The 23,207-nt window shown below is 30.1% G+C and overlaps 3 protein-coding genes across 3 annotated transcripts; 2 read left to right on the top strand and 1 right to left on the bottom strand.

Annotated features, from left to right (window-relative positions):
• Positions 1–4,866: 4,866 nt before the first annotated feature.
• Positions 4,867–8,523, bottom strand: LOC145753724 (uncharacterized). Its single transcript, XM_082570155.1, has 6 exons — positions 8,371–8,523; positions 8,110–8,209; positions 7,447–7,634; positions 6,965–7,072; positions 6,568–6,876; positions 4,867–6,400 (listed from the first exon to the last, which is right to left on the bottom strand). The coding sequence occupies exons 1-6, from the start codon at positions 8,435–8,437 to the stop codon at positions 5,688–5,690; spliced, it is 1,485 nt and encodes a 494-aa protein (XP_082426281.1). The 5' UTR covers positions 8,438–8,523; the 3' UTR covers positions 4,867–5,687.
• Positions 8,524–9,454: 931 nt separating this feature from the next.
• LOC145753534 (choline transporter-like protein 1) lies at positions 9,455–12,465 on the top strand. Its single transcript, XM_082569939.1, has 5 exons — positions 9,455–9,593; positions 9,980–10,389; positions 10,454–11,065; positions 11,144–11,458; positions 11,524–12,465. The coding sequence occupies exons 1-5, from the start codon at positions 9,455–9,457 to the stop codon at positions 12,463–12,465; spliced, it is 2,418 nt and encodes an 805-aa protein (XP_082426065.1).
• Positions 12,466–13,763: 1,298 nt separating this feature from the next.
• Positions 13,764–22,229, top strand: LOC145753795 (branched-chain-amino-acid aminotransferase, cytosolic-like). The gene is made up of 10 exons (XM_082570241.1): positions 13,764–13,871; positions 14,592–14,624; positions 14,950–15,153; positions 15,330–15,440; positions 16,327–16,446; positions 16,537–16,700; positions 17,641–17,783; positions 20,330–20,487; positions 20,857–21,003; positions 21,127–22,229. The coding sequence occupies exons 1-10, from the start codon at positions 13,809–13,811 to the stop codon at positions 21,205–21,207; spliced, it is 1,224 nt and encodes a 407-aa protein (XP_082426367.1). The 5' UTR covers positions 13,764–13,808; the 3' UTR covers positions 21,208–22,229.
• Positions 22,230–23,207: the final 978 nt, after the last annotated feature.

Below are 23,207 nucleotides of genomic sequence, written 5' to 3'. Positions count from 1 at the left end.
AACATTGCATTTTTTTAAACAGCTATTCAAAAAATTAAGTATACGTTATAAGGCCTCTGCTTAAAATTTGCAACTGGCAATTTTGAACAAGTGGTTAGCAAATGAGCAAACAATTCCACGCTTCAATTCCCATAAGAACTAAGACTGTTTACATAGCAACAACACCATTTAAGACATGTACTTAGCCGTAAATAAAGAAATAAAATTCCTAAATTTAGCAGAATAAATAACTAAAACCATCAATTTTTTGAAGTATTTAAATAACCTTGTAATTTATGTTAAAAACAAATTGAATGTCTCCTATTAAAACTATCTGTTATATATTTTTTGTATTTTATAAATAAAAACCTGAATAAACAAATTTGTGTTTTATCTTGTAGCAAAAAGCCGACTTTGAAACGTAGAAAATAGGACAAAACAACAAAAAATTGCAGATTTACTTTAACTAGGACGCAGTGTAATTTCAAAATTAGGTCATCAGAAATTTGATGAAAAACAGGCAAAACTTCTGATTCTTTTACCTATCTCTAAACTAATATGAAAAATAATTTTTGTTAGTCCTTCACTACATAATATTTTTCTGACATTCTTAATTATTATTTTAAATTAAATTTCATGAAATATGTTGTGTTCAGTATACGTGTCTTATCACTTAATCTAACTAACTATACCATATTTTCTTTTGAAACACCAAGTCCAAACGAACTACAACTTGAAGTCAATTGTAAAAACATAACATTAAACTACAGCTATATGTGCATGTCGCTTATATATACAACGCTATGCTTGAATTGAAGTGCACATTGCCTTTAAACATACTATGCGAAAAAAACGGAACGAAATTTTTTCGTTTTCTTTCGTCTGCTTGAAAGTACTTACATATGTACTGAAGTGAAAAGGCGTTTTTAATAAGACGTAAGGCTGTAAACAAATTCTAAATAGCCCAAGTTTTTAACAATACCGGTAAAAATGCCCTTTATTTTTATTTTCAAATTTTGATTTTTTGTAGGTTGACATTTTGTTGGTTTAAATTGTGTTTTTGCGGTTTTAGTTAAATTTTGACGTTCTCGGGTGTTAAATTACCGTAGAACCGTGGGAATATTTAGAAACACCCTTGAGTTAAATGCAAAGTTAAACAAAAAGGTAAAAACAGTTTAAAATTTTAAAAATTGAAAAAAATATTTTTTGAAAAAAATGTTGTAGCTTATCCTGATCATATTGCCTTCATGTTACTTTTTATGTTTTAAGATGCAAAATATCTTATTTAAATAAAAATCTGACAAAAAATTCAATTTTATTTATTAAAGGGTCATTCAAAAGAAAAAGAAAATTCAGTTTTAACATTTTGCATTTATTGATAGTATGCACAGAAATGTGATATACAAAATTCAATAAATTAAAAAAGCATTTACGATTTAATTAGTTGCAAACATTTTTGAATGTAATATCTATTAACTTGAACAAATTCATATTTCGCTGGTTTTTCGTCAATCAAATAAAGATATTTTTTTTCGGATTGAAATAGCCTTAGTGCACCAATGTAATAACCTTGCGTATACATACATAAAGCATTTTCTCTTATTACCTTTAAAAAACGATACGTATGATTTGAAAATAACAGATCTATGTGCTTTAAGTAGCATTCAAATGCTTTATTGAAGCACATCTGCGCTTTAATTGGCCTTTGTATTCGTTCAAAATAACGAGCGTGCAAGAAAAATAATTTTCCAAGAAACATGTCCAAATCTTTTATTAAAAGGCTTGTAAAAGCTGGAATAGTAAACGACCAGTCTGTTATAAAACCTATTTCAATATATGACCGAATTTTTTCAGATATATCATCTAGTTGAAAAAACCTAGCAAAACTTAATGCTACAGAAAACCATTTATTGTCATTCATTATGGAGTAACACCGCATAGATTTTCGCAACTTAGCAAACGTTAACAATCCGAATCTGAGTTGCCTTTTTAAATAAAGTTTCTTTAGGCAAAGTGGTAGTTCGAAATCCTGTGAGAATAGATTTTGAATCTGGGTTTTCAAATCAAAAATGGTAACTTCAATTCCTTTAATTTCGGACTGGACTTGAGCTTCGTTGTCCTTTTGGTCCATTTTGTTTTTACAGATTTCTAATTTTTGTTCCAAGACTTCAGTAAAATCAGCAATGCAATAAAAAAGAAGAAATACTTGTGAAATATAAAAACTAATTTTAAGTGGACTCAAAATATTCCTTAAACTTGCAATATTTCTTAATAATGAACTGATATAAAAGGATATATCAGTGGGAGTATTGTTAAAAAATTCTTTTTGAAGAAAAGACATATCATCAAAAAAAACTTCATCATTACTAGCACTCATTACGCTATGACACGATATCATTGTCTGAACAAGATTCTTTTTCTTTTTCTCTAAATTTTCATTGGCATTTAAAGAGTTTTGTAACTTTTGTTGCTCATGTATATCACACAAATCATTACATAAACGTTGTCCTCTTTTAAACATTTCTTTTCCATACTTTACAAAATCAGAAACATCAGAAACGTAAACAGAAGGTCTATATATAAAACCTTCCACTGCAGAAGAAATATTTAGAGAAGAGTTGTTTAAAGGCATGTCCAGGCCGAGTGAGCTCAGTATACTCATATCAACTAAATAATTGTGAAATCTTAAAGTACTACAAGCTAAGTCAACAACATCATCATGTCTTGCAATTGAGAAGCAAACATTTGTTAAACTGTTGCAGATTCGAAATGTGTCAAATATGCTGGTTTTTCCAACCAGTTCAGTCATACCAGATACTTTTTCTTGGTCTTTGTTTAATATCTTTTGTATAACAGGAACTTGTTGAGCAGATTGCTCACACGATTTTAATCGAATTTCGCAGATAACAGCAAGGGCATATTTTAAATTGTGGCAAGCTTCTTCGGTTATTTTCTTATCTTGAGTCAATTTGCCGATGACCTCAATTGTTGAGCAGTCGTAAATACCGTTAAGATTACCTATGAAGGATGTCAGCAAAGTATGGCGGTATAAGACAGCTTTGATATTTTCAGTTTCATGTGATTCTATAACCTCTTTAATTGCATCGAAGTTAAACAAAAACGTTCTGATGTTATACAAATCACTTTGCTTGGCTTCTTCTGTATTCATAAAGATTTTAACTTTTTCCACGTATTGATTGTGTAGATCTTTACAGCCTGACACAAAAACAGACTTAGCTAAAACACGAGATAGATGTCCTTGACATTTAATAGTCATGCTTTCACAGTTTTGACTATCTCTGATAAGAATATCCAACATTCCTGATATAGTTTGTATTAACTCATGGTTGTCAAACATTGTTCTAGGGTCGTCGTAGTTTTCGCGTTGAGATGGATCAAGCCCTAAAGGATGGATACTAGACGTCGAAGTATTGCTATCAAATTGGATTCCACACGGCGTAAACACGTCATAATATCTTGGTGAGTCTTGTCGAGAATGCGCCAAACCTTCGATACCTAACAAACCTAGCGGGGATTCGCCAATATTTATAATGACTGTTTGAAAAATAACTGCAAACCATCGAAACATTTCTTTCGCCTTTTCTAATTCTGTGTCTGACAAATTGTCGTCCAAGAGAATTATATTTTCAAAATCAGAATAATGAGTTCCTTCATTTCGAGCTAAAGACCCGAGTGCAACTAATGCAAATTTTAATTTGTTCGTAGAACCAAAAAGAATGTTTTCACATTGCTCTGAAACAAACTTCATAATTTTAATGTAGTTGTCGTTTGTCTGCTTAAGTATATGCATTACTTTATCAATTTTTCTACATTCTAACTTATGACTTTTGTTCCCGGGTACGATTTGGGGTATTTGTGGCAACAGCCTCTTGACACTTTGTCTTAATGCTGTAAATCGTCCTTTAACTTTATAGGTTAATTCACTTAACTTAGTTTCTTTGATTGCTGCACCTGAATGTTTCAATAGATTTGACCAAAGATTCTCAATGTCGTCTGTTATCAGAAAATCATTTTGAGTTCGTAATTTCGCAGCAACCAGTAATCCAAATGACTTAATAAAATTTCTTTTGTTATTATCATTAACATGTATTGCACGATTTGCATATTCTTTACCGAGTTGGTTCAGCAACTTTGAAGATTTTTGTTTGTTCTCATTAGTTTCAACTAATCTGTGGTTCACAACTTTACACGTTTCAAAAAACTTGCTTATAATTTCGTTAAATAAAACATCAGACATGTTTTTGTTCTATTTGTAACCAATGTTTTATCAAAGTAATAACTAGTACACAGAGTTGCCTTTATTATATCATGATTGTTAATTAGAAAAAAATGCGTATAAACTTTATATATTAACGTAACAGCCTTAATTAAAATTATTTTATTAGCACAGCCAACAATGCTGTTTATCTTTTAATCTTTTAACTTTTGTTTTAGTTAATTAGTAAGCAAATATTATAAAAGTTTTTGTAATATATTTGTTTGCAAAGGTTGCCTATTAGCATACAAGAAAAATAATTATAAAATCAAAAGTGAAATCAGAAACCAAAAATTCCAAGCAAATATTGGGTTAATTATTTTTTCCTTTATGTATTTGCATATAAACTAAATTTACTGTAAACTCCTTTATAGTTTTAATAAATTAGATAAAATACAGATTATGATGTAAAAAAGGGTTGATCAACATTAGCTTTGAAATTGTTTTATAATTTTTACATGCTTTAATATTAACAAAACTTGAATAAAATATGTTCTTAGTGAATACTTGTTAAATATATATCATGAACTAAAAAATATAATAACAAACAAATTATTGCTTTCAATAAGTTTGATACAAACTTTTTTCATTAAAACTTAATTTTTTTAACAAGAACAAGAATAGTATGGCTAATGATTTATATAAATGTTAAGGGCAAATTTTTCTTACGTATTTAAATGGGTACTTTAAGTAATTTTAATTTTTGGCAGTTTACTATTGTTAGTAAGTAAACATTATAAATATGTTTTGATATAGTTGTTTGCGAAGCGTTTTAATTAGAGTATAAGAAAAATAAATACTAAATTAATTAAGAAATTCAATTAAAAACTTAAGACCAAGACAAACTTAAGTAAGGTTATGAAATTTATTTAATTAACTAACACATTTAAAAACGTATTTACTTTAAAATTTAATTTCTTGAGAGTTTTTCCAAACATGCATTAAAATGATTGAACTAAATATTAAAGCCCAATGTCAACATTACAAAACCAAAAAGTAAGTAAATGTAAATATTTTCTAATACTAAGATATTTTGGCGGTGGCGTTATTAAATTTACGAGTCTAATTGATTCATTTTCAAAACTTAGATCTCTTGAACTGTTTGTCCTAAATTTGCTTGGTCATGACCATAAGAATTGACTTGCTTATAGATTACTTGTTTAAAAAACAACTCGTTTGGCCGAAGTGTATTCCCAAAATGACATTTGTCACAAGACGTAAGTTAATAGAATATGCCTTTTTACAAGTATGGAATTAAACTGTCTAAAAGTAATGAGCTTTAAAAAACTTTTCCAAATGCGATGATTTTTAAAAAAAGTAACTAAATCTAAAACCTTTTAATTTAGGTACTTATCTGTTTAAATAAGTCGTTTAAATACTTGATAACGTCGTTCAAGTTGTTGCTATGACATTATTTAGTATGTTTATGACGTCATCGCTGCCGCTTGTTTATTCGTTCGTATCTGGGGGGATCTTCGTTGGACGATGACGTGTTTGGTGACGTCACTTGCCGCGATCTGCGACTTCGTTCCTCGCGAGTCCGATGACGTCTGCTGTGAGTGACGTCATTTTTGTCACGTGGTGAGGACGAGTTTTCTTCCCTTCTTCTTTTTCGGCGTCGACGACGCTTCGAAGGATCTGAGTCTTTTTCTTTACTAGATCGTGACCGATTTGTGGCACCTGTCACATGTTTGTTCGGTGGCGTGGCATTTCTACCACGTGACATCACGTCCCCTTCTTTCCCAGGTCTCTTACGGCGACGTTTTCGTCTTTCGGTAGAATCTCTTGCACTACCTTTTTCTTTGTTTGTTTTTGTGACGTCATCGTTATCTCGTTTTCGAGACTCTGGTCTTCTTCTTTTTTTTCTGCGGGTTTTCTCGTTTTTCTTTTCGTCTTCGACCATAAATGTTGCACTTTTACCAGTTACTGTTGCAATATCTTCATTTCTTTTCATTTTTTTCTCGTTTTTTCTCTCTTTCATCTTATTTAAATATTTAAAAAAACCAAGCTTGTTGCTTAGGAGAATAAGGATAAAAAACGCGGCAATCAAGGCTATTACTATCAACACAGTTTTTATTTGTGGAGAAAGGGAGCTCCCCTTTTCCTTTTTCTTGTAAGGAATATGAGCATCCTCATGTTGTACACCTAGAAAAAAAAAAAGTTGTTGTTGTATACAAAAAATAATATTGTTGTTTGCAGTTATAGCACATAGCCTAAGTTACACACCCAGTTACCCGAACTGTATTTTACTATTACACACATTGTATTTGTTAATTACGATCATCATTCAGAGATAGTATAATAAGACTTACTGTTAATAGTTACAGCAGTTGAATTGGCTTTAGGATTCCTCCTTTTTACTTGTTGTTTCTTTAAAGGATTACCATTCTCATCATATCGTGGATTATCATTAACTGGTAGTCCCAAGTTACGACGCCTATTTATAGCCTCGGCCCGTTCACTTTGGGTCATCCCGTCCGCGACAGTGTTGCCATATTTCACCGGGTTGTTTCGGTTCAGTTGATTCAGCACTGAGCCAATGCTCTGATGGTTTGGGTCGGAGTCGTAGCTAAGTGGACGCTGATTGGTTGGGGACGAAGGCGCGTTGTCTGACGCGGTTGCTAAAAAAATAAAATTTAGTTTTGGGTTTAAAAAAAAAACAAACTTAAATTTGGTTTAGAATGGAATCAAACTTAAGACCTCTTGTACCTCGCATAACAGGATCTTCCTGAGTCATTGAGTAACTGGCTAGGAATCCGATATAATCACTTAAATCCGATCTAGCGTTAGAATGCAAGTTAACTCGTAAGACCTGGCCTAAAACAATTAAGATTGTAATTTTAAAAATGTAAATTTACAATATGAACATATGATTAAGTCAATTTTACAGGTAACATGCAAAAATTTAAGATACAACGTCTTAAATTCTGCCATGTATAAAGATCCTAAGTTTACATTTTAGTTGCACAAATTAAGCAATATACTTGGTTATCAATATTCTAAAATATAAAAGACAAATCAAGACCTAATCAGGGCAACTAAAGTTCATTTTACGATTATGCTTAAATGCCAGCTTTTCCATATTAAGAATTACCCAATAAAAACATTTTAAGATTATAAAAACTATAACTACTCCTCTATTATTGCCCTAGAAACTATCTTACATATTTAATTTTGTTTATAAAACCCACCGGTCGATATCAGGGTACCCGGGTTATCCCGACCGCACACAGTAAAAAAATTGGCCGGGTCTTCCGGGTCCTTATCTCCGTTCATGATATCAAGACCTTGCCAGATACATTTGTTGTCGGCGGTAGGTGGCACTAGAGCGAAGCTCGAAAACTGGATTTTGACTCGAAAATTTTGAGGCGCTTCGATTCTGAATAAAAATGTTAGTTTTTAGATTTTATTTTTAAGATAAAAATAAGCCACTTGTTATACTAAATTTAAATTTTAGCCTGTAATGTTAGATGTAGCATTAGTTAAGGTAAACTGACGGCGTGATTTAGTCGTTAACGCTTTGCTTTACTACAAGAAGGCCTACGTTTAATCCCCTTCAGGTTGTCCCTGAGTAAGATCATATAAATAATACAAAACTTTACTGAGCCAAAAACCAATCAAGAAGGTAATTACCGTACAATTATAATGAACAATTCCCCAAACTGTTTAAGTCAACTCTAAGTATAGTTAACGGAAAAAAAAACTGGACATTAGGTTAATAAACAGGCAATATATCACAGTCAACCTGACAATAAGACAGAATATAAAAAAATCATTTGATAATTATAAATGTGTTTCGAACATGAAAGATAAATTTATAACCCTGTGTTTCCAAATAATTAGATATTTCTCACCTCCACGAGCATTGTGTTTGCGACGGAAACCTATTTGGAAACCCTGGACTTTTAATTTCTTGCCATCTTAGACTTGCCTCCAAACCATCATGTGTACAACCTTAATAATAAACCATTTGTAAAAAAAATTGGAAACATAATTTAAAAAAAAATTATTGGTATATTAACAAAAATGTAATATTAAATATTAAGTGACCAAATTTTATTAATTTGCTAACGATTTATAATTACAATTTTATTTTTACAAATTTTTTAACTTACTTGCGGCATTTGCGACGTTGTCTAGCCATAGAAATAATATAATAACCCGAAAAACTGCAGATGACATTTTTTAACTCCTTTAAATTATCCAAAAAAATTTAATTTCCCATTTGTTCTTATATTCTAACTGCACTATTAAATTTAGTTTCGTTTAAAACTAAAAAATAATAGAAATACTTTAAAATAACTCAGTTAATTCTATAGCAGTACTAAAAATAATGTTTAAAATTCTAATATATAGCTTATTGAAATAAACAAGCAACTAACTGCCATAGCAAAGTAGATTAAAACGTACGACTTCACTAAAATCTAAAAACAGAATGTCAAACAATAAACTACATAACTAAAATAATAATTTTTATAAAAGTTTATTGCCCTTTTATGATTTACTTCTTAAAATCTGTCTATACCAATTAGTTTTATTAGTTTTTCTAAAAAAAACATCAAAAAAATAATAAAATAAGTATACCTAAATAAGTTTTAAATATTATATAATAAATCTTACAGTTTATTTGATTTTATTATACCATCTAAAACACTAACCATCTAGAACACTAACTTTTCATAGTTTTTCACAAAGAAAATAACTTTGTCATTTAAACTTAAACTTTTTTTATACTTAATTACATATGATGAATTTGTTCTAGCTATTATACGTGTGTGACATTTCAGTTCGTCTCTTTACTAAATTTGTAATCGCCTGAAGACATAAATTGATATCTTTACGAAAAATCATTATTTTGTCTGACGTTTTAAATCGTCGAGCGCCTAATTAATTTAGTCGTGTTACAATATATTAAAAAAGATACAATATATTTGACCAATATTGCTAATTCTACTAATAAAACAATGATTAATTTTACTTTGAAAATTTTTTAATAATACTTTATAAAAAAAAATTTATTGTTTTTATACAAATATTTTTAAATATACGACAATGGCCGATTAATTACAAAACAGCTACAAATAATTATCCTATTATGTCACCATAACAACTATGCATATCTGAAAATCAAAACAATTTATTTTCGACAGTTTTTTAACAACAGCCTAATCCTATTTTTATCTGAAAATTAGGCTAAAAATGGGCTGTTGTGGTAGCAGAGGAGAAGACCCGGACGAAAAATATAATGAATCTATTAAATTTGAGTTAACAACTCCCAGAAAAACAAGAAGACCTCGTGATGTTTTGTTTCTTTTGGTTTTTATTGGGATGTTAGGAGGTAAGCTACAGCTTATCTAGCACTTAATTAACATTTTACCTAAAAACGCTTTATATGTTCTAAGCTATGTCCGTCAACCCTTTAAAATTAATTTACAATGCAACTAAGTAACTATGTTTTGCTAGTTTAGTGCCGTTCTACTAGTAGTAATGTCTTAAGTGGCTTGCTGCTGGATTTTAGATATAATTTTAAATGGATTACTCAGGCGTAATGTTATACAACGTTTAAGTTTAACTATGTTGCAAAATTTTATTTAGGCTAATTTTAAATCACTCTTTTTTAATAAATAATTACGCATTTATCCTTAGCCTACTACTAGTAATTATCATTTTTTTTAAAACAAATTAGTGATAAATTTAATACGCTAACTTGTTTTACTTACCTAGGAATGGGCTTTTTGGCTTATACGACTTGGCAGCTAGGCGATCCAGCTAGATATATCCACGGAGAAGATTCGTGGGGTAATGTATGCGGCCGAAAAGTTAATCGTGAACTAGAAGGAGTAGAACACTCAGGCAAGGATATGTCAAACAACACGTTCGAGTTTAGAATGGCGTTATCTGATGTCCGCAACGCAATGGATCCGACAAAACTCTTAACAGGCGGTGTTCTGGCACCTACTATATGCGTATCAGAATGCCCGGCGGAGTTAACATATTGCGGACAGTTGCTTACGGATAACGGATACAACTTAGAGGCGGATGTGGTTTCGGATCAAGTGTGTACGATGGCGTATGGAGTTATTTTACCCCACATGGCTGTTTTAAACCGCTGCATTCCAAGCCAGTTAGTGCAGGTAACTATGCACATAGTAGACCAAGTTAATGTTTTTTTTAAATATTTATATTACTTGTATTTAGATGGGCACTGCATTAGCTGATATTGCAGTCCAAATAGCAGCTCCAGAAATTGCTAACCAAGATTTTGCCGACATGACTGACGAAGTGTCGGACAACCCTTTGGGCAACTCCCCACTTGACATAGGGGATACCCAAGTGCCAGACAGCATCGGCGGCTTACCCATGAGCCCAGGGGGAATTTATGACTTCACCCAAAATGTTGTGGATAGTATTATGAAATACTGGAAAGATATAATCTATTTGATTTTGTTTTCCTGCGTTATAGTGTTGGTGATTATCCTTCTTTTGCAACTATTTACAAGGGTTTTAGTGGTCGTTATTATTATAGTGGCGGGCTTTGGTAGTGTTGCAGTTACATCGTTTTTCTGGTACAACTACCTAGTTGCACAAGGCCATATTAACAAAACGGTAGTAATGGGTGCCATTGATTCAGCCGTTCCGGCGGTTGGTGGCGCCATTAATACGATCTCTGGCGCAGTAAGTGGTGGAAACTCATCGATCGGTTCAAATTTAAACATTAACATTTCGAACCTCTTGCAACCGCTTTCAATGGACAGTCTCCGAGATTCTAACTATTTGCTGCCAATCGCAATTGTTTCACTAGTTATAACAGTAAGAAAAAATCAAAATACTAACTTTTATTTTACTCTATATTTGGTAAAAATAAGATATAAATGTTCTTTTTTTCAGTTGATCATCCTTATACTTCTTGTTTGGCTTCGAAAAAGCCTTTGCCTTGTTATAAGCTTATTCGACGAAGCAAGTCTTGCTGTATTTAGCATGCCTGTTATGTTAGTCCAGCCTTTTTTTACTCTGGTAGCTTTTACTGTCGTTATTTGCTATTTTTCCTATGTTGGCCTGCTGATTGCAACGACAAAAAACGTAACTGTTGTAGGAGGGATGGTAGTGTACCAAGATTATGATAACTTACCATTTTGGTGGCTTATCGCTGCTCATACTTTTGGTTGTATTTGGATGATTGAATTCGCGTCAGCCTGCCAACAAGTAAGTATCGGTAACATAAATAAAATCTATTAATGGTGTTGGTAAAACTTACATTTATTTTACAGGTTATTTTGGCTGGTGCTATTAGCGGCTGGTTTTTTGAAAAAGGAGAAACTAAAAAGAAATGTAACTTGAAGCTTTGCCCAACTTTGAAACCTACAAAAGACCTGATTCTCTACAACTTGGGATCTGTAGCTTTGGGGTCTCTGATTGTCACTATAATCCAATTCATAAGGATAGTTGTAACCTATATTCAATCCTGGTTCAAGGGGAAAGAGAACAAGTACATCAAGTACCTGTTAATATGCATCCAATGCTATCTGGCTTTCCTGGAAAAGATAGTGCGCTACATAAACCGCAATGCCTATATCTGTATTGCAATGTACGGCGACGGATTTTGCGGTGGTGCCAAAAACGCCTTCACATTACTACTACAAAACGCTCACCACATGCTTGCCCTTAACTGCGTAAGTGCGTTCTGTCTGTTCCTAGCTAAAATCGCAGCTGCAGCCTTGACAGGGCTTGTTGGAATGCTTTGGTTTACGCTTTATCTTGGCGTGGCTAGCGCCACAGACTACATTGTACCTGTCGTTGTAGCATGCGTTGCATCATTTATCGTGGCGTCATGCTTTTTAGGTGTGTACGGCATGGCTATTGACACAATATTCTTGTGTTTTTGCGACGACCAACAGCGCAATAACGGTGCTGACAGACCGTACTTCAGCACCATGAGGTTACAGAAGTACATGTCAACAAAAAGCGGTGAAAGAAACACACCTTCTGGGTCAAGCGGGCCTAACAACAAGCCTACTATACACAAGTTTAAATACAGAGCAAGGGTAGCACTTGCTAGGGAAGTTAAACCACAGTCTAGTACTTGCAATACAGTTCCTATTGAGTTTCTACTCCATCCTAACATACCTTCTTCTTCGATCGAGACTCAGCGTCCCCACCTAGCGGGCAGTATTCGTAGAAAAAATTTGTCGCATGGTTTTCATGAGGTCTAAAATAAAATAATACAGAAATTGTAAAATAATTGGTCAATTACTGCATAATTTATTAACTTTTAAAAATGTTTATTAAATTTTGTAATATATTATTAGTTTTACAAAACTCAAAAAGAAACAGTTTAAAATTATTTTTTAAATTAAATTTTTAAATTGTTTTAATTTTTCTAATATTTTATTCTGAAGTATTTTTATTTTAATTTAAAAATTAAAACAAATTTTTTTTTAATAATTAAAAAAAAATAAAGAAATAAAAACATTTTTTTAAATATAACATACATAAAAAATATAAGAACAAAGATTTCTAATTTTAATTGGGTTTTTCTAAAATAAAAATATCGATTTATTAAACAGTGGTTTTTAAAGGTTATTATTGGACAAAACAACATGCCACACGAAAAACGTCATAATACGTAGAAAAATTTCTGACCAATTATATCGGCTCCTACTGTATACGCCTTCTTTACTTGTAGTGTATAAAAGTGAGAGAAAAGAAAAAAGATTTTTTTAAAGGCGCTCTTTTTTACGATAGTTAAATAGAACAATTTTTACAATATTATTAAAATAGTTTAGTATTTTATGAAGTACAAAGGCATTTATTATGTTACTATAGAAATTTAGTAAAATTTAACAAGTTTAAACTTGAATTTTAAGTAAAAAAATGGCAGAGGGGCGCCTTTAAATGCCGGCGCGCAGTTTCAATTCATTATATTTAAACCAGGCTTTTAAAAAGTCGAAATATTTCGTCATTCGCTATATCAGCCGGGGGCAAGAAAAATTTTATTTAGGTTAAATTTGTAATAACCTATAAGCCAAAATAAGTCCAAATTTTAGGTGCGTGAAGCTAATAGGCATTTAGACTTTTAATTAAGCTAATATTTTTAAATTCGCGTTATGAAAATCAATACTTGAGTATGTAAGCTACGTAAATTCGCAGCAGATGTGTTATTTTTGCCCAGTTGTTTTTGTTTTATTGTTAAATTAACGGGGCAGAGTTATTTTAGCAACAGCTGTAACTGACTGATTGCATTACCGCTTTAGGTTTTCAAGTTTTGATTAATTCAAACGCATACACTGCGTGGTTTCATTGAAATAGTTTTCAATAATACAGGATATAATAAAGAGCACAAGCCGGTGCTTATATAGAAGGCAATATTAGGCCTAGCCTAAAGTTAAATTTAGTTTAGTTTTTATTGAAATTCGTTAAAAATTCTAAAAAAAGTTGATTGTTGTCTTGACAATCAAAGTGTTGCCAAATTGATTATTAGAAATGATTAATTTATATTGTATTTATGTTTAGGAATTTAGGTTTTGTAAATTTAGATTAATTAACAAAGAAAATTATGGCAACTTGTGGAAGGTTACGAGTTTTAGATCAATTATCAAGAATTTCGCCCATTATAGTAGTAAGTAAAACACTTTATTAAAAAATTTGTTAAACCGGTCGATTTACAAAATTCCCAGTAGTCTAAATAAAGAGAGAAAATCATTCTAAAAGTTTTCTAAATCGGCTCCACGTGGTTTTTACTGTAAAGTCAATGGAAAAATACCGACCAGAAATATCAAGTTACTGAAGCATTATATTTTAAAACATAATTTCCCACATAAAATCATCTATACATTTAAAATGACCTAGTTTTAATATTAGGTTAAGTCAATTTTGACAGCCAGTGTTATTTAAGCGTGTTTTGTAAAGCTACTTAATTACTACGCACCACATAAAATAAGCATAGCGGAAATTGCGTAGAAAATGACTTGAATTATTCAACACACTATTACTTATACATAGCAAAAATAATATAATAACATATATACAAAACATATTAAAAAAAATTGTTTAATGCCAAAAAATAACAGGTTTGGGCCAATGCAAAAACAGCAAATCAAATACAACTGCCTATGTAATAACGTACCGGTTTCTAATTACAGATAGTCGTGTTTAAAACTGACATTTAACCTTACATTATCCAGACAATTACCATGACTTTGAAATATTTTTAGCCTCTACTTGTAATGTTTTCTATATTGCATTTGTGCAAAAATAATCTAAAAAAAATTATTTTAAAATATGTTTAAAAATGTGTAATTAGTTAAATTTAACTTGTGTATTTTAAATTTGTTTTTAGATTCAAAGATTTGCCTCAAACAGCACCTTTAAAGTGAGTAATATTATAAAAAATAGATATATATGTCACATCACGCTATAAATTACATGTCATAATGACATCAATAAAAAAACGAAATCAATAACCCTTTAGCGACGATGGGTGTTTAATTGTGCCTACAAAGGTATGTGTTGTATAGAAGAGAGTTACAGTCTGTAAACCGGAAATTGAAAATTGTTTAAAAAAATTGGAGAGCTTTTGAAAAGCTTGTCATGTCTGCGAATTCATGTTAAAGTGGTGACCACGTGATGTCAAAAATCGATTTTAAAATTTAGTTTTCCCAATTTGTGGCGCAATTTAATTATTTTTTTATTTTCAGGCTTCGGACTTGACCTACCGGTTCACCCGGCGCCCAAACGAGAAACCGGAGAACCCGGACAAATGTTTATTCGGAAAACAATTCACCGACCACATGCTGGCGATAAAGTGGGACAGCAAAAAGGGGTGGGGGGCCCCAGTTATTAAACCCATCGAAAATCTCAGTCTTCACCCATCGACCTCGGTCTTTCATTACGCAACCGAGGTAGGCACTTTTTTTGTGTTAAAAGTGTTTATTATTTTGTGTCAAATTTTTCGAGAAAAATGTATTTTTTAATGTTAAAAAAATGACAAAACTGGGTAGAAACTTTTTTGAAATGTTCGTTTAAAGTGTTTACTTTGTAAGATTTAGAAAAAAAATTTAATTTTTTTTTTTTTTAGTTGTTTGAAGGCATGAAAGCCTACCGAACAATGGACAATCGAATCGCGATGTTTCGACCCATGGAAAACATGAAAAGAATGGAAAAAAGTGCAATGAGAGCTTGTTTACCGGTAAAAACAAAACTCTAAATTATTTTTTTTACTTGACATACTAAACATACCATTTTTTTGCTTCAACATTGATAAAAAAAACTACATTTACATTTAAATTAAGTTAAAATATACGTTTTTTTTTTGGCGCAAAACTTTACAAAATGTTGTATAAATATTGTTTTTAATAAGCCCTATATAGCATATAGCTATACAATGTAATATATTACAAAACCCTATACAAAAGCGTATTCGTTTTTGGCTATTACATTACATTTCCTGTTTTGTAAAACAAAAAATACAAAAAAATATTATATATGGGCTCAATACACTATCGTATTACAATGGATGTATTATTTTACCACATTTACCTTGTTCTTTAATTTTTTAATTAAAATTGAACAAAGACACAAGAAACTTTTTAAACTTTGAATAAAAGTTAATTTTTTTAAATTTCTTGGTTGAATTTTTAACGCATCTTTTGCCAAAATTTTAACAGGGCACTATAGGTCATTTTAGTTATTATAAACGGTTACTTCAGGTCATTTTATCCTAAACTCTTTACAACCCTCTTAAAATTTTAAAATGAAATTTATATATATATCTGTTCAGGTGTTAAAAGTAAAATTATTTTATATGGCATTTAAAAATTTACAACAAGCTAATAATTTTTTATTAAAACGTTTTTAAAATTCCAAAAAAATTTGCCAAAATATTTTTTATATTTGAAAAATTCCAATTTTGTTATTAAAAAAATATTATTTTACATTAATTTTACCAGGAATTTTAAACACTTTTTAAGAGTTAATTTACCCAAGTTGCCCCAAAATTTTAACATACTAATACTACAAAAATATATATATTTATTTTAAATATAATTTTACAACAAAATTTTTAATGTTTTTAGACTTTCGATAAAGCGGAATTATTAAAATGCTTGAGCGAGTTAATTAGAGTTGAACAGGAATGGGTTCCATATTCAACAAAGGCTTCACTCTATGTTAGACCCACTATGATTGGAACAGAGGTAGGTCACGTGGTTTGCGTATGCGCGGATAATCAATTTTTTTTAATTTTTTGTGCAAAATTATTTTTTTTAATTTATTTTATTTTTTAGGCATCGCTTGGTGTCAATATCTCAAACTCGGCTTTACTTTTTTGTATTCTCTGCCCAGTTGGTCCCTACTTCGACACGGGGGCTTTTAACCCCATTTCACTCATGGCTGACCCACGCTACGTCAGAGCTGCAAAAGGAGGATCGGGGGCTTTTAAATTAGGAAGGTGGGTAAAAAAAATTGGACTCAATATTAAATTTATATTTTTACCCATTTTTATTAGGGACCCCTAGTTTTTTATTAACCCCACAATTTTAAGCAAACTAAACCCATTTACCCCCTTGTTTTGTTGTACCCCAATTTTTTTCACATATTACCCACTTTTTTACCCATTTTTTAATAACCTTTCAACCCAATTTTTTTACCCTTCATGTATTTATCAAGTTCATAAATTCAATGTTAATTAAAAAATAAAATTAACTTAGGTATTTAAATTTAAATATAGGTCTTACTAATTCAAATTGCATGTAAATCCCTTCAGGTCTTGTTTACTGGATTATGCTCATGTTAACTAGATTAGATTACATTAAAATATAACGCGAAGCCTCTAGGGCAATGACTCGACCGAATTTAACCCTTTCAGCGCGAAAGTTTAACCTTGGCGTTATATTTAGACGTGACAAATACGCCTTCGTTTTTAAAAGGTTAAATACGCAGATAATTCTGCAATAGCCTTAATATATCACGGTTTTGATATGAAATCAAAGTTTATTAAAAATTAAACATAAATAAATTAAATTAAAATTTTGCCTAACAATGACTTTTAAACTAATGATATTTGTAATTACTTAGAGTACACTGCAATATTATGTAGGCAATAATCAATATTAATAATTAATATTTAATGTTTTTTTGTCTTAATTTATTTTTTTAATTATTTAGAGTAGTTTAGAGATTCTTAGATTTTAGTGTTTAAAAATTAATTAAAAAAATTAAAAAAATAAATCATGTCAATGACCCTTTATATTTTTTAATGCCCGCCCCTTACTTTTTGTCCCCCTTTATTTTTGTACAAAATTCATATGACCACCCCTTATTTTTATATGATTTTTGATGACCATCTTATTATTTTTACCCCCCTTTAATGACAACCCCTTTATTCGTAGCAACTACGGCCCCACGATTGAGATCCAGCAAGAAGCGGCTCGCAGGGGTTGTCAGCAAGTTTTATGGTTGGAGGGCGAGGACCATAAAGTTACAGAAGTCGGGACAATGAACGTTTTTGTTTATTGGATTAACGAAGATGGCGGTAAAAATATTTAAAAAAAATTTTTTCTTATTTTAGCCCAAAATAAATTAAAAATTGATTTAAAATCACAAAAATTATATATAAATAAGTTTAAAAATTTTGAACAATGTTTTTCCCAAAATATTTACCTTTAAAAATCAGTCAACCACTTTAATATATTAACATATTTTCGCGCGTAAATTACACGCTTCATTACCCCCAAAAAAGCAAAAAAATAATGACTTGCAAAAAATAAAACATTCTTGCAAAAAACGCTACAAAATTTAATTTTAGAAATATAAAAATTTATTAAAAAATTCTGAACGGTTCAAAGCTCGTTTAACAATGTATTAAAATTTGTTTTTATCAAAAAGTTTTATAATGTATCAAGAATTTTAATATTAAACATCATATAACGGTTTATTGGCGTCCTTATACTTAATTAACCTATATTATAACGCCTTATTAAAAAGCTACATCAAAGACATAGTTTAAAAGAATTTAATAAATTTCAAAGAAACTAGTAAAATAAAAACAATTTTTTGCACCTGTGCTTTAAAAATTTAACAACGTATTAAGTAATATAATAATACGACAAAAAAACATGTCTATGGCAATTTTATGGTTTATAACATGCCATAGTTATTACATTTTTACACATGGTTTTATACCATGCCATAGTTATTTCACTTTTACACATGGTTTTTAACATGCCATAGTTATAACATTTTTACACATGGTTTATAACATGCCATAGTTAATATATTTTTACGCATAGTTTTTAACATGACAAAGTTATTACATTTTTACACATGGTTTTTAACATGACAAAGTTATTACATTTTTACACATGGTTTTTAACATGACATAGTTATTACATTTTTACACATGGTTTTTAACATGCCAAAGTTATTACATTTTTACACATGGTTTTTAACATGCCAAAGTTATTACATTTTTACACATGGTTTTATAACATGCCATAGTTATTACATTTTTACACAACGTTTTATAGAGGCCAACCCAGCGTTTCTACTTGATATAAAGCATAAATATTCCAGTAATCTATAAACAAACTTGTTATTGTACTTTCACAAAAGCACTCTCTCTAATTCCCGCCCTCTTTTTTAACCAATCAAAACGCTCGGATTTAAGGCCTGACTAGGGGTGTTTAAAAACCAATGTGAAGCCAAGGTTATAACTCGATAAGATTAACGTTTTTTAAGAAAGCGTTTTGAGTTTATTATCAAGGTTAATGTCATGTGGTTTGTTCACAATAAATTTAACATTTAAAGTAGTAATATTACTTAATTTTAAAATAAAATAAATTAAATATTAATAAATAATTATTAGTAAGAGTTGTTTTTAAAGTAAATTAAATTAAAAATTGGGTGAATAAATTAAATAAAATATATCTGAATAGTTGATATTAAAAAAATTTACATAAACAAAATAAAAATTGATTTTTTTTGCCGAATTTATTTTCGTTTTAAATAACACTTTTTTCTTTTGTTCTAAACATACCACGTACTTTTTAACGGAATTGTTGCGAGAATGTGACGTCATAATTATCGGAATGCGGACGTCACAATCGATTCATTGTAAAGAAAGTCAATATAATTAACCCTCGCGGCTTCCTACTATAGCAAAGTAAATACAAAAGGCGCCTTGAATAACACCTATTGTTTGAATATTTTAATATTTATTTATCCTCGATGTGGGAAGGTCGATTTCACAGTCTAAACCTAACATTTCACCATAATTGATAATATACTAAAAAACCATGTGTAAAAACTTAATAACTATGTCATGTTAAAAACCATGTGTAACAATGTAATAACTATGTCATGTTGAAAAACTATGTGTAAAAATGTGATAACTATGTCATGTTGAAAACCATGTGTAAAAAATACTATGTCATTTTAAAAACCATGTGTAAAGATGTGATAACTATGTTATGTTAAAAACCATGTGTAAAAATGTAATAACTATGTCATCTTAAAAACCATGTGTAAAAATGCAAAACTATGTCATGTTGAAAACCATGTGTAAAAAATACTATGTCATTTTAAAAACCATGTGTAAAGATGTAATAACTACGTCATGTTAAAAACCATGTGTAAAAATGTGATAACTATGTCATGTTAAAAAACCATGTGTAAAAATGCAAAAATATGTCATGTTGAAAACCATGTGTAAAAAAAACTATGTCATTCTAAAAACCATGTGTAAAAAAACACATAAATTTTCCCCTTGTCTATATTTACTTATGCGTTAATATTTGATGACTACATAGTATCCGGGCTACTACTGTTTACTGTATACTTACTACTATTTACGATTTAACGCAATATTTACTTTCGTTACAGGGGTTCGTAGTATTTTGTCTGACGGATAGATTATTTAAGTGATTCATAAAAAAATTCGATATTTTTTTAATTCTGGAAACAAAATTTATGTGTTTGGAAAAATACTGAATTTTTAGGGAGAATAAGCTCGTTATCATCGTCTAGTGGACAGTATAAAGCGTCATTTTAAATTCTAAATGTTACATTTATGTTTTATAGAGAAAGAATTAGCTACAATGCCTCTGGACGAGGGAATTGTGCTTCCGGGGGTTACCCGCTCATCCCTAATGCAGTTGGGTAAAGAGTGGGGTCAATTCAAGGTCACTGAAAGGATTATTACAATGGGTGACGTCATGACAGCGCTTAACGAGAACAGGGTAGGTGAAGTCATTGATAGGGAATTTTTTTTAAATTAGGGGTTATTTCGGGACGTTTATAATAGTAATAAATTGTGGGGTTTAAATTGGTTTTGATTTTTTTAGGGGGTAATTTTAGTATTGTGGGTAAATGTTTTGTAGGGGAAAAATGTTGGGGTAAAATTACCCCAAAAAAATCTTCCCCCACAAACAGATGACCTATTAAAATTTAAAATCCGTTGGAGTAGTTGTTATTAGGGTAGGCATTAAAAATAAGAGTGAAGAGGGGGCTACAAAAAATAGGGGTAAAGGGGGTTGTCGTGGGTAAATAATCAAATATGCCAAACCAAACTTAAGTTTTTTTTTTTCAAAATTTTAACTTTTTTTTAGTTACTTGAAATGTTTGGGGCGGGGACTGCTTGCGTTGTTTGCCCAATCGATCGAATTTTGTTTAAAGACCAAGATTTATTTATTCCAACCATGGAGAACGGGCCCGAAGTTGCATCAAGATTTTACCAAGAATTAACAGACATACAGGTACTTAAATGTTATGGAAAATTTGCAAATTTTTTTAAGTTTTTTTTTTAACATTTATTTTTTTAGGATTGTTTTTTAGAAAATTAAATTTTTTTTATAAATATTTTTTTTGTTTATCCTCAGTACGGGCGCGTTCAACATGATTGGTCCCAAACGGTTGTGGAAGAAGCGGGTTCAGTCGACGAAGCCCAAAACCCAATTTAAAAACTTTTTTTTCAAAACAATTTTTTTTTCTAAAAACAAATTTTTCACTGCGCGCTCAATGAAACACAAACGCTTAAAATTGTATTTATTAAAAAAAAAAAAAATTGCAAAATGTTATAACAGTTTATTTTTTGGGATTTAAATTTTAATAATTTTTTCAATTTAATTTTTCTTTAAAAAATATTTAATAATTTAATTAAAATACTTAATTTTTTAGGCGTATTCTTGCGAAAATTGTTGTAATATGAATTTGTACGATATTATTTAGTTTTTGGGCATTAGTACAAGTATTTATTAAAAAGAATTTAAATACCTAATTTATTAAAGAGAAAAATATTAATTTTTTTTGCAAAAAATTGTCAAGTTTGTTAAATTTTGCTTTTTAGTTTAATATTAATTATCAACATAGTATTAATTCCTAATTTTTCGTTTTTTTTCCAATGCTTTTTCCTTTAGACGCTGTGGCCCGTTATTAAACGTCTAGTAAATAACAATAACATTGTAAAAGTGTAGATATTACGCTTGTTTGTTTATTATCTAAACAACCATTGTAAAAAATAATAAAAAAGAGAGAAAAATACACAAAAATTGTCATACTTTAAAATTGTTTCTTTTAGCTGTTTTTTTCTAGAGGTGTTTTGCGATTTTTTTTCTATTGTACCATTTTGTTCCTATATATAATTTTTAGTCTGTAAGACTATTTTTTTCTGTATGTAAATACTACAAGCGCAAATATGCTTTTGTATAATTCAGTTCTGTATATTTTTAGTTTGTTTTTTAATAGTGTCGTTCAAATTTTTTTGCAATTTTTTGTTTCCAAATTAAAAATTACAGAAGAAAAAATATAAATATTTTTGAATTTTTTTTCTTAAAAAAATTGTTTGTATATTGTTCTATGTTCATAAAAAATCCTAAAACGTTTTCCTGATTTTCAAACTTGAAATTTTTTTATTTATATTTTGTTTACTAGCGCACGTATTTTTCAACAAGTTGTTCTTTTTTTGTTATGTAAAAATAAAGTTTAGAAACAAAATAAGCATTTATAAGCGTTGTTTTATTAATTAATTAGGCCTACAGCTTTAGCACAAGACATGCAGTATGTATTTTTTTGTATATATCTTTATCCTCGATGTGGGAAATTCGAATGCGCGACTTAAACATAAAGTAACATTTGTTACCCCGACCCAGTCTCGAGTTGCCTTCAGCAGTTTGGGATATTGTAGATTATAATTGCTCGATAATTATGCTGCTGATTAAGTGCTGGCTCGGCAGGAGTTCATACCGTTTATAGCTCCATATTTAAGGGCATTGCAACATGAGAGCAGTGGGGATTAAACCCACGACCTCATGTGTGGTGTAGCAAGTGTTTTTACCACTACACCACGCTGCCGGTATTACTTTAAAAAACGCATACTTTTACGTGCTTTTAATTTGACAGCAGCCTTTAATGTCTCCTAATATTTTACATGGATATATTAACAACGCAGGCTTATAGCATTACCTATAACACTTTTTAGGAATAATAAATAATTTACCTGATTTATATTTGTATGAATTTGATTACGTTAAGGTTATCCGTTTAGTCTTTAGTAATATATTTATTTTTTTCTTCATCTTGATATCCGAATAACTATAAGTTTACTTAACTTAATTACTTATACCTGTAACATAGTAACCTAAAAAATAAATAAACTGCAAAAACAAATTCTATACTAGTATATAAATAAGATAAACAAAGTAGATTTAAAAATCGGCCATAACTCGAAACAAAATTTTCCTATCTAGGTATACAAATTACTTAATAACAAACTTAGTTTTATATAACAAAGTTAAAACATTACATTAGCAATAACAGATGTTACAACCTCTTAAACAAGGCACGATTTAGGCTAAAAACGCGCGCCAGTAAATTTAATTCCGCGTTTTTTTAGTTTTCCCTCCATCTACGATTATAAAAAAACTTTTTTTAGATTTTTTCTTGGTCATTAAACTTTATAGTC

The sequence above is a fragment of the Corella eumyota genome, chromosome 5 (assembly GCF_963082875.1).
Source record: "Corella eumyota chromosome 5, kaCorEumy4.1, whole genome shotgun sequence".
Taxonomy (NCBI): domain Eukaryota; kingdom Metazoa; phylum Chordata; class Ascidiacea; order Phlebobranchia; family Corellidae; genus Corella; species Corella eumyota.
This window is presented reverse-complemented; position numbering and strand designations above follow the sequence as displayed.